Source organism: Simochromis diagramma, unplaced genomic scaffold, assembly GCF_900408965.1.
Source record: "Simochromis diagramma unplaced genomic scaffold, fSimDia1.1 OVJJ01000205.1, whole genome shotgun sequence".
In the NCBI taxonomy this organism is placed as follows: domain Eukaryota; kingdom Metazoa; phylum Chordata; class Actinopteri; order Cichliformes; family Cichlidae; genus Simochromis; species Simochromis diagramma.
In genome coordinates, this window is record NW_024386782.1 from 2,045,587 (window position 1) to 2,062,734 (window position 17,148).

The window sequence follows — 17,148 nt, forward strand, 5'->3', positions numbered from 1 at the left end:
GTGATCAGAGAAACCGTACTGATGGAAGATTTCAGGGCGATCGATCACTGGTGGAATCTGTACACAGCTTAGGTGTTATCTGAGACACTGCTGGTCTAATTTTGACAAAGCATAAAGGGAGGACCGGTTTTGGCGCTACGTTCCTGTTTTACAGAGCTCTGTACGAGAGAAAAATGCAGCTCTTACATAATAACAGAATCCACTGCTCCAAAAATGTTGAATGAATGAAAGATCAGTGTTAAAATCTTTTCTATAGAGTCTGTAATTTCACACTTTTTCTCTTTATCAAGTTTATTCCTCACCTCTGTGAAATTATTTTGTATATTTTAAATGATTGCTTTGGGTTTTTATTGCTAATAATATTTTACAATTTTGTTTCTAACTTCTGGCCACAATAAGCAGCTCTTTAAAACACAAAAGTATCAAATGCACCCAGCACTTAGGTGTCACAGATTTGTTTTTAAGTGTAATCTTTGATTGCGTTGTGAGTTTCACTGCCACTGTACTATCCACTGTACTAGTGGGGAAACAAATCACAGATATGGAAGGAAAAAAGGAAAGGAAGGAAGGAAAAACCCACACTTCACCGACGGAGTATTTTATTTGAACAGTTTTGGTGAACTGACCCTGACTGTATTTTTGCTCTGCTCCCACCACTGAGTTGAAACTAAAGTCCTGAGTGAAATGTTGTGCAATCATATTCAAGAAGACCGCCCCTCCTGAATTCATCCTGCCTTCCTTAACCTCAGAGCTCGAGCTCAGCTCCGTTGTCCTGTAATGGAGTTATAGATTAGTGTTTTTATAGAGAGATCAATACCAGCCTGTAAACTGGTGGGGCTGTATGCATTATTGATCACTTCATAGAGCGGTTTGTGTGTGTGTGTTTACGTGTACGCGTGCGTGGGTCTGTGTGTTTTCACCCACTCTTACACTTTAGATAATAAAAAAATGATTGTGGCTTAAATCAGCAGCGGACAGGTTTGTTCGATGGTGGAGATGCCAGATTATGATGGATTTCATGTTTGCCAGAAAAATAAGGCGGATTATAAATCACTTTACAGGTTGATTTATAGTTTGTCATCTGTGTTTATTCAGCAGCAGTTCATCAAATTCTGAAAGCAGAGTAATGATCCAAAGAAGTGAGACATAAGGAATCTGTTTCAGATGAATTTATAAGGTTTCACACTTAAAAAAAATATCTTTAAGATCTGTATGATGTCAGACACAAAGTTCAATACACATTGTTTTCTGAGGGGCAGCCAATCAGAAGAAAGTTGTGTTAAAATGAGAGAAGCTAAAACAGCTTGTTCCGGGGAGCAGGAAAGGACCCAGATGCAAGACTTATAAACTTAAAAAATAACAAAACAAGCCATTTATTAAGGTCAAAAGCAAATAGTGTCAAAAATTCAAACAGCTAAAGCCAAAAGCACACAGGACAATAAGCAAAAACACACAAGGATGAAGTAAACAGAAAAAGAACATGATTAAATACACAAAAGAGGTAATTAGAAATTAGAGACACCTTGAGAACTAGACACATGTAAAACCAGTTAAGCTAAGAAGAAACAAAGAAAGAAAAATGGCTACCAAAATAAGGGATTAACATGACAGGGATAAACTGAAACTCAAGGAATTAAATATAATCTATGATCCTAACTACAAACAAAAACTACATTTCAAAGGTAGAAAAAACTAAGACTGGGACTATTATCATAAAGAAGCCAGCCAGTAAATATCTGCTACATAAAAAAGCTTAAACAGAAGTCCAACACCATAAACACAAAGTCACGTGACGACTCGCCTGATCAGTAGTGGGCTAAGGACCTTCAGGACCACCTCCAGAGGGGACAGCCCTCCTAGCCTAGTGGGCTAGGCGTATCTTACCTAAGACTCTGCCAGTTGCTTTAGAACTAATGAGTCCTTTTGGATAAGATTAAAACGCTTCAAAAACAATTTAAAAAGTGCAGTTGCCTTTTTTTCCATCATTTAAGACAAACCTGGATGACTGAGAATCTGCACAGACAATTAAGTCTCTTATTTTACCAGCAGTCTTAATAAACTTGGATCTCACTTTCTAGACCTGCTTACAAAACCCCAATGCATCAACACCTACAGAGAGATAATAGAAAGAAATGCATGAAACATTTTCAGAATTAAGAAGTCAAGTGCAAGAATGAATGTTGTTACATAAATATAACAATTTAAAATGTTTCAATAACAAAATGTAGCTCCTTAAATTTGTATACTGCAAACTAACTGAATAAAGTAACTGGTAATATATAAATGAACATCACGCAGTACTGCTTCCTCGTGATGCAGTAAATGATGAGTGGAGAAATAATCAGCTGTGCAAGACAAAATCAAGTCCAGACAAAAAAATATAGACTGTACAATAGTCTTACCTTCTTTATTATTGATTTATTTATTTATTACAAAAATGCAATTGATTTTTGTCTTTAGTGTTCATGGTAGGTGCTGAAAATGAGCTTAACAGCTCCTCTTTAAATAACTTCTTGTGCATTTTTACTTCGCGGCGACACTCTCGTCAGGGACGCTAACTCGGTTCATCCAAGTCCTCCTCAGTTTCTTCCCTCACAGACCGTAAAAAAGTGTTTTCTAGAAGCAGATTGAAACCATAACTCTTGAGAGTATCATCTCCGTTGCACAACAGCGGAAAGATTCACATCAAACACGAAACTCTCTATCTGTGTTTTTTCAGGACGACAAGGATGATGATGTGTGCGAGGAGGAGGAGCTGGGCAAATCATTTATCTCAGCCAACAGGAAGCGGCTGCTGTGGTGGGGATCACGCCAGGGCACAGACGAGAAAAACGTACGTCAGGGTTAAGACACACGCGGACACAAGCCACTCAAAGTATTGATTATTATCATTATTTTTCTACGATGCCGTCCTTTTAAAACAAACCGGATAAAGGTTCAGAAACAGAGAAAAAATAATAATATTTTTTTAACTTTGCAAAAGTTTTTTTAATTGTCAGAACTGATAACAAATGTTGTCCTGAAACACTTTGATTTAGTTTTACGATTTAACAATAAGAGGCAGTCTTAATAAAGCAGAATGGAACAAATCAGTAATATTAAAGTTTCAAATAACAATAAAAACAACTCTATTAAACTCTAACGTCAAGCTGCAGCTGTTGATTGCTTCCTTAAACTTCCATTTGCTTCATCTTCATGATAATCGACTCATCCCTGGAAAGATTTCAGACCAAGACACTTTGCCTCTCTCGCACACGCACGCTTATTGTGACCTTGTTCCTACATCAAGGCCCGTACGCTGTCTCCACCGTTGACCTCCTGAGGTTTAAAAGCTTTCAGGGTGTGGAGACGCAGATGAGTGATGGTCTCGATTTACAGATTAGCAGCACTCGGCTTTGTTCTTGCTTATCAACCACTATAAAGAACACGGAGGCCTTTGACTTCAGCAACTCATCGATAACACACCTTGCCTTGTATGCTCTTTTTCTCCTCTTAGCTCCTCTCCACCCAGGATGGAATCAGTACAACAGAGGTGCGGGTTGTTCTGGATGTGTCTTAAATCTGTGCATTTTCACCCCTTTTAGTCTTGCTGCAAGAAAGGAAATCGCTGCAAAGTGCTTTTCACACTGCATCCTCATTGAACGGGGTTCCTATAATTTTTACATCCTGATTGGTTCTGTTAATCGAGGGCTTAAGTAAACATTATATATACATATGTTGGTAACCTGATCTACCTTTATCTTCTCAGTTGAAAAGCTGTGCAAGTATTTCTTAGGTGGAAATGTTGGAAGAGGGAGTACCTGTACAGCTTTTACAATACAAAAGTCACAGGAATTATATCTGATGAATATTGATGATATTTAAAGGTTTGGTTCTTATTTTTAGACGCTCTTGAACACCCATTGGTTAAAATTTAGATTGAGGGTACTATTGCCTCCACTTTGAACTGTCCTCCTGTTCATATCAACATTGAATAAACATCTCTCAAATCTTTCAGCATTTATAACAGTGGAAGATGAATTAAATTTTGAAAGTCAGAGCGCAAGCGAGTACATTAACAATTATAAATAACAAATGTTTTATGTTGCGTGGTTTGTTTTGTTATAATAGTATCCGTATTGGTCTAAATCTGTTCAAGGTTGAAGACGTCTTAGTACAAAAATGACTTCTTTATGTGCAACATTTGAGCAAGAGAAACATTGTTTGCAGGAGCACAGAAAAGTCATTTTGCACCAAACTCTCAACTTACAGCATTGTCAGTCTGCTGAGGCCTCACATTGTTTTAGGTAGTGATTTTTTTAGACATTGTTTTTGCACAGGAAAAACTTACAGCTAGCATTATGAGGGGAAATTATTACACTAGTACATACGTGCATTTGGCTATTTTTTAAAGAATTTACAGGCCTGTCTGTAGAAACCACAATTTCTCAGATAGAGGACTGATGTTTTGTTTCTAGCTTCTCATATACAGAGGACATAATAACATTTTAAACTTAACAGTAGGCACCTGAAATTTTTTGCCTAATTCTATTTAAGAAGTTTTTCTTTCCCATGAAACCTTTTTCAGGCAGATCTGTGATTGTCGGATGGGAATTTTTTTGTTTGTTTGTTTTTTAATTTTAATAAAATGGAGGCCTACAGCCCACGTTGTATTTCAAAAACTACAAATGAGTAGAGATCAAACTAATGACATCACAATGTGAGAATGCTGTCACCTATCCACCAGCACACCTTCTAGGTTATCACAGCTCTATTTTCTCTTGATAACTACTTTAGTGCGGCAACAGCTTATTTAAACAATGTATAGCTAACAAAAATTGAGTTAATGAAGTTTAACAAATAAAAATAAATGGATTTTAATGTATATCACATCAAATTTGACATTCTACAGATACAAATATAATATGGATGTTATTCAAATATTTTGATGAGGATAATCATCCATTGAAAAAATATGAAAGCCCTCGATCAAAGTAATTTTAATTTGATTTCATTTCATTACATTTTTTTTTTTTTTTTTTAGAAAAGGGGTTGTATCGACTTCAAAAACCATGCAGTGTGAAAAGTAGAAATCGTGCCTCTATTGCCCAACAAAGCCAAAGTGTGGTAACTAAATGGCTAAAGTTTCCTGTGGAAAAAAACAGTGTCCAGTATCAAACAACATTAGTTACTCCTCTTTGCCTTTGTGAGGCATGCTAAACTGTTGTGTGAGCTCATAACAAAAAAAAAAAAGTTCCGCATCTACTGAAGTTTATTTGTTATTTATTTAAAAATGATCTGCAGGCTGTGCCCACTTCAAACGGGACCTCCTTTGAGTTTGCCGTGACTGAGAATGGACCAGTCTGTCGGGACTTGTACTCAACCCCTCAGTACAAAATGGACCAGCCCAGTGATGGCACAGGTGAGCTGTTTATTCATTCTATTATGAACATTTCTAGTCTGCAGTGAATCTGTAAAATAGTGCTGCTACCACATAAAACATTCAAAATTGTCATTTTGATATTAATCATAAACACCTCTATTCAAAACTGCATTTTGCGTTTACTTGTTTTATTTAAATTTGTTTGATCATGTGAAACGTTTCAGTGTGACAAAGATATAGAAAAGGAGAAATCAGGAAGGTGGTTGAATTCCACATTTGTTTGTAAGGGTTTAATTAAGTTTCATATGCTTAGTTACAAACGCTAAATAAAATATAGAGTGTAACAGTAAATATTTTTTCTGATTAAATTAACTTTTTTAAGTTTAAAAGTTTTTTAAGTTAACTGTGTGAGGAATAAATAGTCATAATCATAAAGTGATTGGAAGTAATTAACTACCTTTGATGAAGTTTTTACCAAATATGGTAAAAGCTTATGTATGGTGTATTTCTACCATAACTTTTACAAATAGACGATACATGTTATGCAGTGAATTCAAATGTGCACAGTTAACAGTACATAAAAGCAGCAAAGATGGCTTCAAGATAAAGTAAATTATCTTTCACATTAAGTGTTAAATACATCTGCTACTTCACCCTTCCCGCCTTCATTTTGGTTTTATGTTTCACTTATTTGCAGCCGAGTTCACTGAATTGTTTTAAAGGTTTCCTTCACTTATTTTAGTTAATATAGTAGTTATGAGGTGAGATACTTAATAGCCTGTGAATATGGCTGTTTAATGTACTGAGGAACTTGTAAAGTCTTAAAAAACTTTTCAAGGGACATGAAAAGGGAAGATAGGGAAAGTCTTGTTTGTGTTTCTGCCGAGTTACTTTAATGTGTAAAATCTGAGGTGTTTAGAGCTTTTTGCAAACTAAGAATTGAAAGTCAGAATCTGTCTTCTGTGCTTTGTGAAGTTAAACTCTCACAGTTGCCCCCAACTTTATGGAAGTGCAGTAATAGATCCACACAGTTCCACAGTAGAAGTGTTGTAATGAGCTGTTTGTTTGTCCAAACAGAGAAGAAAGAAGAGTGTGTGTATGAAGTGTGTTTGCCCCCGGAGGAGTCATCTGTGAAGGAGACCGAGAGTGAAGAGAATATAATAAAGAAAAAAGGAGTCGGTGCGATGGTCAAAATCTTCCACTTCATCATGAAACAAAGCTACATCGGTGCTCTCATATCCATGATGGTGAGCAATGTTGAAAGTCAGCGCTTAGTTTTGCTTAATAATATGAATGAAATTTAAAAAATATACATCTTATTTAGTTTGTTGTTCCTACTTGTTCTCTTAAAATGCGCTTGCTGTTTATATGAACAGATTAATTTGACATTCAAGCTTTATATCCAGAGAGTAACAGGCCCAAACCCGCAAACCTGGTGGAAAAATGTCGTTTGCAAAACACTCCTGCCTGCTCGATCAACATCAATGCCCTTGAGCAAGGCACTGAACCTCTTTCTGCTCCAGTGGAACTACTGGCTGGCTAGCAGTAGGAAACTGTGGCTTTACTGGGCAGCGTCTATGGTTGCATGTGTGGCAGAATGCAACCAAAAATGAGCATCTGTTCTCAGTTTAGACATTCCTGGAGTAATTTATTTATTTTTCTTTTACAGAAATACAAGTAGCGCTACTGTTTGTTAAATTGTTGTCATGTCACGACAGCATATGTTGCTCCAAAATATCAGCGTACTTGTCAGAGCTAATGGCGCCTTCACAGAACTGCAAGTTAGCATTCCCAAAGGCACTGACGCAACTCCAAACGTTGCTGGTAACAATCTGTCCTTTGCTCTGGAGTGCACAGCCTGATTTTACTAAAAGAGACCAGAAATATTGATTTGTCTAACCACACTGCAAGTTACCACTATGTGACAGTCCATCGCACCGAGCCTCTGAGCACTGAGGAGCGGACGGCTGTGTTTTGCACGATGACATTTGCAAATTTTAGCCTAACGATTACACTGGCACTTGTGTTATATCGCCTATAGATAAATATTTGTGATGTAGCACCTTAGGATTGTGTCTTTGATCTCTATGTAAATAAATTCCTTCAGAATCCTGAATTCCTGAAATCATTGAATTATGTTTTTCACTACGAAAAATTAATTATTCAAAAGTCTTCCTACTTTTCTTTGAAGAATATTGTTTAAAAACCTTTTTCTCATTCATTCATGGGAAAATGTCAGTGCTGAAAGGACTAAATGCTGCTTTTATAACAAATCATAATTACCATCTTCTAAATACATCAGCAGTCTCAAGTTGCATAGTTACCATACTTTTTGTTTTGTTGCCATTACTGTTTTTTTTAAATTTGCGTTATTTATTTTAATCAGTTAGTTTAGCAATAAATTTGTTCAAATACCTGTTAAATAATTTAAATGTTACTGTTTTTATTGTTATTTAACAGTAAGTTAACAATCTGTAATTCTAAACTTGACACGTGCTGATACACCAGTGCAAATCTCAGCTTTTAGGGAGGCCATAGACAAGATCTTTGCAAAAATTTTTACCAAAATGTTTGAGCATTAAATTGAAAATTAAAAAAGTTATTGATGCTGTTGCTTCATTACTTTGTCATGTTATGCATTATAACAAACGTACACATTTTTAGTCATCTGTGTTTGGATCTCAGTCGTCTTTGCGGGTCTGAATAGTAGAAACTGATTTATATTTAAAAATAAAATTAAGCCAAGGTAACGAATCATTGTTGTATTAATTCTGTCAGAAGTGAAAAACGGTTTGATGATCATCTGGAAATCTGCTTCTCTTTGTGTTTGTGTATATATGTGTGTTTGTGCGTGTGGTTTCTGCGCCAACGCACTATTTCCGAGCAGTGGTCATATTTGGCCTTCCTTAGTCATTCATGACTGCAGCATTTGTTGTAAATTTTTCTCTCCAATTTGTTTGTCTCCAGGCGTGGAGCATCACATACGTCAGCTGGCTGACGTTCGTCTTCCTCATCTGGTCCTGCCTGCTGTGGATGGTCCGTGATCGGAGGCGCTACGCCATGCTGTCGTCTCCCTTCATGGTGGCCTACGGCAACCTGCTGATAGTTCTGCAGTACATTTGGACTTTTCCGGACATGGATTACAGCAAAGTCAAAGGCTTCTTTGTTGAGAAGAAAAACCCATTCCACTCACTTTCATCTAAGGTTTGGGAGTTCACATTAGCCAAACAACTAAACCTGACATTTAGCTTGACAGCCTGCAATCTTGACCACGTAATATGGTTTAATATGTGCAGGGATTTAACATGTACTCTGCATATGCTGCACCAAGCTTTATTTTTTAAGATTCTGAAACAATCTCGCTAACAAATTGTGTCTCTCCACTACTCGGTTAATAATATAAGACAGTGTAGTTATGCAATGTGCTCCTGAAGAAGGTCAGGTTTTAGTGTTTTGACATGTGTTGGAATAACTCTAAGGCGTTCAGGTTTCCAGCTACTGTACTTGACCTGATTATGTCTGGAATGAGATTTTATGATTTTATGCAACACACAAACTTGGAATTACCGTAACGTATTTTTTAAATTACTCACATTTCTGTTGTAGTGCAGAGCGTATGTGTTTATTAATTTAAAGAGTGAAGATGCATTGCACTGTATTTCACACCTGGGTGAAAAATGATGGCTAATGATGTTTATTTAAAGAGTCGATGCAGACAAATTTAGACAATCCAAGTATAGTTTACAAACTCATGTCTGATTTACTACATGCAGTATACAGAATATCCTCTTGTGTTATTTTGACCATCAGTATTTTTGGTCCCACACAGTTAAAGTAAACTCTGTGTGATTTGTTGTTTCATCTTTTTGTTTTTTTTGCTCCTCGTCTTTTTTAAAAAGGTCCTTTGTATGCTGACCTTCTGGTTACTGCTGAGACAGACGCTTACAGAGAGACAAGAAAAACAAAAGGAAGACAGCACTGGTCTCTTAGACGTTCATGTAGAGGATCAGAAGAAGCAGGGTAAGCTCTATGCTATTATTTTGTTGTCTTACAGTAGTATATACGTAAAGAGTTTATAAACAGGTTATAGGCATGACCTATGTTACAATAAACTTAAACTTATTTTAAAAAATGCTTAGGAAATATACAAACTTTGTTAACAACAATGAAAAACATGAACAAATATCTCTTACAAGTATTAGAATTAGCACATAATGGCATTGGAAAACTTATGATAGAGACTTTTAACACTGATCAGCAATGTCACTGGAGATCTTGGGTGGGCCCAAAGAATTTTAAAGAAGAAGAAAATATGCCTTTATTCATTCATTAGAAATGAAAATCCAGAAACAAATATGGTCTACTAGACTGAAAAATGCAAAACTGCTTTTACAGAGGAAGAGGAGTCTGAGGAGGGAGGGGAACAGGACCTCATGCACGTCCTTGGTAACATGGTGATGGCTCTGATGGTCAAATATTGGATCTACATCTGCGGTAGCATGTTCTTCATCGTCACCTTTGAGGGACGTATCGTCATGTACAAGATCATCTACATGATGATGTTCCTCTCCTGTGTGGCGCTATACCAGGTACGCACCGAAAGCACGCCAAGCGATTGACAATAAACATGCTGACGTTTCTATTTGAGATGTACAAGTGCATCCCAAAAAAATGGAATATTGTGATACATTTATTTATTTTTTGTTTTTTGTAATTTAATTCAAAAGGTGAACAATGACAGTGTGTATTCACAGCACGTAAGGTGAAATATTTCAAGCCTTTAATATTTAAATTTTTATGATTACGGCTTTAAAAATCAGAAATTCAGTATCTTAAATTATTAGAATACGAAATTTCAAGTTTGAGTAAATGACTATCCAAAAAGTTAATATCTTGGTCTACTACGGTAGAGGCAGCCTAGATCATGTGGAAGCTAACTTGACAGTTTTCCATATGGGTCTTCGACGCCCTTCTTAATGGAAAGTTGACTGGAAGATAAAGGTGTGACAAGAAAAGGTGCTCAAGGAGCAAGGGTGCTTGTGCAGACATCAGAAGCATCTTACTTGGGTTAAGGAGAGGAAGAAATGGACTGGTCGTCTGGTTACTTTCAGATGAAAGTACATTTCTCATCATGTTTTCAATTTCCACTCTTCCCCTACTCGTAAACAAAACTCTGAGACACTTAAACTCCTCCATTTCACTGCAACCTGTCCATGACAGAGGTGGGCACTCCACCACTTTGCAACCGAGAGCCATGGCCCTGGACTTGAAGGTGCTACTTCTTAGTCCTTCATCGATAATCGAACCGGCAACATGCTAATCACTTTCATGCCACACCACACTGATGCAGTAATTCATGGTAAAGGAGCCCCAACCAACAGGAAACTGGATATGTCTTTATTGTAATTTAAAAAAAAATCTAATAATTTAAGATGCTGATACTTCACTTTAAATGTAATAAATATCAAATATTTTAACATCTACAAACAAAAAATGAATTTTTTCACTATTACATTTTTTTGTGTTAGGACCAGTTTGTGATGGTATATCATGGCTTTGAGGCCAAAGGTCAATTTGTGGATATCTTCAAGGTCACAGCAGCTTTGACAAAACATCAGTATTTTGGGAATAAGGATCAGTAATGACTTTTAAATGTTTTTGGCATTTATTAAACAACCACGAGACACATAATTCACAACTGTAAAGTGAAATGTATTGTTATTGTATTTGATGGAAGTGATGCAGTTTAACATTCTTCCAATTTAGGGAATGTAATTGATTTTCATTCTGCTAAAAGGTCAACGGACTAAAGATATAAAACCATAATACATATGCATTTAACAGGGGGAAAATATACAAGGCCAAGCATACTAACAGTGCTTATTATAAAGAATTGCCTTCTGTTTATGTGTAAATACCTTGCGTATTTCTATATTATTTATTATTAACATTTGGGGAATATGTGGGATGTTTAAAATCGTGATCTGTATAATTGTTTTCGAAGCCTTCCAAATGTAGCGACCTGTGAAATAAGGATATTTAATGTTGTTTATAATTTTTGGAGTATATATTTAAAGTGTAGATATGAATATGATGCCATAAACGTCCCAAATTCAATTTCCCAAACACAGAATTTGCTGTCATTTGTTAAGTGAGTTCATAAAGTATGTGCTTTCCAGGTTCGTAGCACATTTTGTATTCCTAGCTCCCAGCAACAGCCAGAGGCAGACTGAGAAGTCACATAAATCCAGATGTCCTCTTCTAATTCTTGTCATGAAGGTGCACTACGAGTGGTGGCGAAGGATCCTGAAGTACTTCTGGATGTCGGTGGTTATGTACACCATGCTGGTTCTCACAGTTGTCTACACCTTCCAGTTTCCTGAGTCAATACACACCTGGGGTAACATGACAGGCCTGGATAAAAAAGGGTGAGCGCCACTGAGCAACTGCCGGTCTGAGCGGCAGGATACAGATTCACTGCCTACGTTTCCCAGAGAGGCACAGCTTATGGCTTAGTCATCAAACCAACTGTTTGTCTTGAGCTTTTTTGTTTTGTTTTGTTTATTTTAGTAGCTTTGCCCTGCTAGCGTAGCAAAGCATATGTATAGTGGCTTTAGTTGGGGATGGAGGAGAATTTTAGAACAGAATTCACAGATGTCTTATTTTCTTTGATTTCTTTTAAGTAGACATATAGGTAGATATTCATGATGTTACCTAGAAAATCTATTACAAATTGTAGTAGTTCAGTTCTAGTAAAACTACTTTAGTATGTATCTGTTCTTCCAATTTATAGAGCATAGTTGCCTCACAGCTCTTGAAGATGAACCTGCATATTTTAGTAATGAAAAAAGCTACAGGAAAGACTGAAACTATTTTTTCTTGTTTAAAGAAATATACCTACACACTACCTCAAGTGGTATACTTAGTTATGTTAATATACTCAGCCATACAAATATAATCAACTATAGTTGATATGTGGTTGTTAAAAGCCAATAAACAGAAAATGATATTGTTACAGTGTGCCTGATTACTCGTAACGGCTGTGTCCAGGGGCACTATGATATTAAACTGTTTTTCTGTAACATACCATTGTAGTGGTTATATATATATATATATTTTTTTTTTATTTCATTTTTATTTTGAGTTTGGTTTGAGTAAGTTCAGATTTAGTTTTCAGACCTCCCAGTCTCAAACATAGGTGCCAGTGCCTCGTCACGCTTGCTGTGTTGGCAAATTTGACTAAATTACCTTAAGTACTTTAACTATAATTACAGTGATTTAAAGGGTAAGGGTCACATTTATGTGAGAATTTCTTTACATTTTCACGTAAACGGAATAAAGTCTTTTGGTTTAAGGTCATACTGTAGATTGCTATGATGTCACAATAAACCCCCAACATATAATTATTACAAAATGTTATATAAACACCTGGTAGTATTAGATGATGAATAGATTAGATTTTATCTACAGAGTCAATATTCAGCTTCGCTGTGCTCAGTCTTCCAAACTTCAGCAGTTCTTCACACAGTAACCTTGGGAGTGATTTAAGCTTAATCTCACAGTTTTCTGTTTCCTTTGAAATGTTTGTGAATGCAGTCTGGAAGCCCTGGGCTTGAAGCAGTTTGAGCTGGGCGAGCTGTTCATCAGGATTTTCATTCCCACGTCCTTCTTGCTGGCGTGTATTCTCCACCTGCACTATTTCCATGACCGCTTTCTCCAGCTCACTGACCTCCAGGCTGTAGTGGCTAAAGAAGAGAGCACTATCTACAGGTGAGACACATGCTGCTTTTTTTCAATTCATACTTATAACAACAGTAAAGTGATGGGACGTTGTTTAGATATAGAAATGGTAGAAAATTTGGTTTTATGGGGTTATCGTGATTCAGAATCATTGTAAGTACATTTTCTTTGCTTTGAAACTAAGTGTCTTTTCTCCTTGTAACTTGGAAGCTTTTGGTTTGCTGTAGAGCCCGACCGACACCAATACCGATATTTGGTGATCTAAAAATCCGAAATATCGGTCAGTATTTTGCTTTGTTTCATGCACACAAACAGATTTCCCTAACATTTATTATGTGTAGTTTTTTAGATAGTGCAGAATAAAAATAAACTTGTTTTATTGTGGATTAATTGTGGAGAATAGTGCCCTCTGTTGCACTCATAACATCGCTGAAGGGTGTTTCCCCTTTTTCCTCTTTGCTTTTTTAAATTTTCATTTATCAGCCAGTAAATGAAAATGATATGCCTGATATATCGGAAAATATTGGCCCATGCGGGCATGCAGTAATGCAGTATATTGGTCATCCGATATATCAGTCAGTCTTTAGTTTGCTGTGCCGCCCCATCCCGACTTCTGCTTGTTACATTTTGTACTTCACAACTCCAGTGCAAATTGATTAGTAGATAATTATTGCAATAAATTTCCACTACTCACGAAGTATGCATGTAAAACCCAGTTCATCCGCTTTTATGTCACACCTTGTTATACGGCCGCTGTAACCTCATCGGTCATTGCGTGCTGTGTCGTGCAGCTGTGTGTCATAACATGCACATTTCACAGTCTGCGGCATGGGTCATTTAACTTTAGCGTTGTTTTTGCGGATTTTGTTGTTCTGCTACCACTTGCTCAGCTCTTCTTCCCTCTGCTTCTCTCCGTCACCTGCTGCTTTCTATCTTCTCCGCCTGTTTCACTCACAGCCACGCCAAAGTCAATGGGCGTGTCTATTTAATCATGAATAGGTGGGTATTTGCTCGCTTTCTGTAGCATCAATCACCATCCCATGTCACCTCTGAATCTTAGCGTTTTCTTCCTTTTGCAATACATCCTCAGCACCCACAGTGACTTACCCCTCTTACCTTGTTTTTGATGGTATTTTATTGAGAATCTGAAATATCTTGCACCTGAAGATCAGGTATTTTTCATGACATGACTGATTTTCTTTTTTGGGGTTTTGGGGTTTCTTTATTTTGCCTGTAGCCTCCTCTTATTTGGATTTTCTATGTTTTGTTTTTTAATAAAAAATGTTCTACTTCTGACAGGCAACAAACTTACTCATGCATGTTTAAAACTGCAAAAAGTTCTTGCTCCCCTCCACTAGCTTTACACTGATCCACACCCTGATCTATGCACTGAACCCCAGAAAATCACCCCCTTCCTATAAAAGCTCGCCTCCCCCAAACCACTGGAGTCCTGCAGCCAGTTTTCGTGCATTTTAAAATGACGTTTCAGTCTGTTTTTGTGTCAGTTTCTCTTCTCACTGTTTATGATGACTTCTGTGTAACTATATTGTTCTGAGCAGCATCAAAGAAAAAATTCCCACTCCACAGAGCAAGTAAGTGTGACTACCAAACACCAAAATGCTCGTCTTGACATGCAGCCAGTCCGTGCAAGCCAAACCTGAACCTTGACATGGCTCCATTATTGCCTGAAAAGACATTGAAGGATTAAAGCCTCCCCTTAGTTGTTTATCTGCTGCTCAAAGATCAGACACCATGAATACAACACGGATTATTTTAAAGAATGCAGCAGGAATGTGCACTGCTTTTAGTTTGAAATGCCTGATGAAACACTGCTCTGTTGTTCAGTTAGCAGAACGAGCAGATTCCCATCCTGCATCGGAGTCATTTGACAGTCATCTTCACCTTGTGTATAATTTTTCAAGTATTTATATACTTATGAGGACAGAATACCTTAGAAAATAATAAAAGAGATTTATTTTGTTTTTTGTTTTTAGGGATTTGGTTTTTGTTCACTGTGCTGATGTCTTGGTCGAGTTTAAGATCAGATGCAGATAAATTTATGGAATATTAGGACGAAAAACTTACGAGGAACACCTCTTCTTATCTTACAATAATGATCGTAGCATATCCCTGTAGATATGTCTGTATGTATCCCGTCGCCTCCTTTTTAAACAATTATCATAACTATTTATTAATAATCTTCAAATGTACATATATGACCCAATGGTCACCAAAATTTGTATCCACTAAATACCAACTATGAAGATTTTTATCACAAGAAATGCTGGTTGGATTGTATCGATAAAGGATTGAGAATTAAATATATTTTTTTTATATCTCTACTACCAAACAGTTTCTAGTCTTTTTTTTGTGTATAATTTTGTTTATTTTTATATATTTCTTTTGGGTTTTATATGTCTTCACTTCCCATTTGTCCTTTACCTAAAGGAAATATGGGTAAAAACATTATCAAATCTAGGAGCGTATTCATGCTCGAACCAATAATGCCTTTATTGGAAGTTTTGAATTTAGTTGCCACATGATCCACAATTACAATTTACAGCATATAATTTGACGTTTTTTAATGGATTATTTGGACATAAAAACAGACCAGCTACAGCAGTGAATGCTGGCATGAAGATAGCAAGTGGAAATAAGAACAAAAAAAGACACATTAGTCCTGAACCTGTGCAAACACAACCATTGCCTGTTTTTGAAACCTTAATAAAAATATATAATATATTTGTAAAATAGGTAGGAATGCTGGTTCTTATCGTCCCATCTCCTTGCTAAACCTGGATGGGAAACTATTGTCTAAAGTATTTGCCAGTAGATTAAAGCCCCTTTTAACACAGTTAGTACACCCTGATAAAACTGGATTTATACCCCAGAGAAATTCATCTTTTAATCTCAGGCTGACTATTCAACATTATTTACTCCACTGCCAGACCCAAAGAAGAGTTGGCAGTTTTGGCACTCGACGCTGAGAAGGCATTTGACCAGATTGAATGGCCCTATTTGTTTGAAATATTGGAAAGATTTAAATTGGGTAAGAAATGTATGTCAATGCTGAAGTTGCTTTATGGCAATCCTCATGCTCGCATTCTTACCAACCAGAATCTATCACCATCCTTTGGCTTATGCAGAGGGACAAAGCAGGGATGCCCTCTCCCCACTGATATTTGCCTTGGCAATAGAGCCCTTTGCTGAAAGCATACGCAAAGATCCAACTATTTTTGGTTGTAATACTGATACAACTACTAATAAAATCTCACTCTATGCGAATGATGTGTTATTATATATTTTTATATATCACCCAGCCAGGAAAGACTATTCCTGCCATATTAGACAAAATAAAGTTATTTGGGTCTTTCTCTGGATACAGGATAAATCTGAATAAAAGTGAACTAATGCCTATACATGTGAGTAACCCATCATGGCTGCAAAACCTCCCATTCAGCATAGCTTATGCAAAGCTCACTTATCTGGGTATTCAGGTTACAAAAAGCAATTCCTCTCTATTAAAATCTAACTTCTCTCCCTTAATATCTGAGCTTCAGTCAAGTATACAGTTCTGGAATACGCTTCCTATATCACTCATTGGTAGAGTTAATCCTATAAAAATGATCATTTTGCCTAAGTGGTTGTACTTATTTCAACATCTCTCTGTATTCCTTCCTAAAACATTTTTTAAAAACCTGAATTCACTCCTCTTACCTTTTTTATGGGGCAATAAAACACATAGAATTGCTAGGAAACAGCTTTGCAAGTCTAAAACGGAGGGAGGGTTAGCGCTTCTGAATTTCTTGTTCTATTACTGGGCTTTGCATATAAAATTTATGACATACTGGTTAGTTGACAACGACAACCCCCTCACATGGTTGCAACTGGAGCTGGAAGCTTGTCAGCATTACTGTATAGAAGCTATACTGCTGTCTCCCCTGCCCATTGATAAGTCTATATATGACGTATTCTTAAGCAGATTAAACTACACTTTGATTTGAAGTCTCTATCACCTATTACACCTATTGTAGGGAATCCATCTT

At 36.7% G+C, this 17,148-nt stretch overlaps 1 protein-coding gene across 5 annotated transcripts in view; it reads left to right on the plus strand.

Annotated features, from left to right (window-relative positions):
* The window catches only part of LOC120723905 (piezo-type mechanosensitive ion channel component 2), a 96,174-nt gene that overhangs the window by 33,681 nt on the left and 45,345 nt on the right, over window positions 1-17,148 (plus strand). For 4 of the 5 annotated variants that reach the window (XM_040015735.1, XM_040015764.1, XM_040015743.1 and 1 more), the window contains exons 9-17: window positions 2,720-2,833; window positions 3,497-3,532; window positions 5,284-5,401; window positions 6,440-6,609; window positions 8,330-8,566; window positions 9,262-9,382; window positions 9,758-9,951; window positions 11,642-11,790; window positions 12,959-13,132. In XM_040015735.1, coding sequence (XP_039871669.1) covers window positions 2,720-2,833; window positions 3,497-3,532; window positions 5,284-5,401; window positions 6,440-6,609; window positions 8,330-8,566; window positions 9,262-9,382; window positions 9,758-9,951; window positions 11,642-11,790; window positions 12,959-13,132 — 1,313 coding nt within the window. The remainder of the gene's footprint in view (window positions 1-2,719; window positions 2,834-3,496; window positions 3,533-5,283; window positions 5,402-6,439; window positions 6,610-8,329; window positions 8,567-9,261; window positions 9,383-9,757; window positions 9,952-11,641; window positions 11,791-12,958; window positions 13,133-17,148) is intronic. The other variant, XM_040015746.1, reaches the window with a different exon arrangement.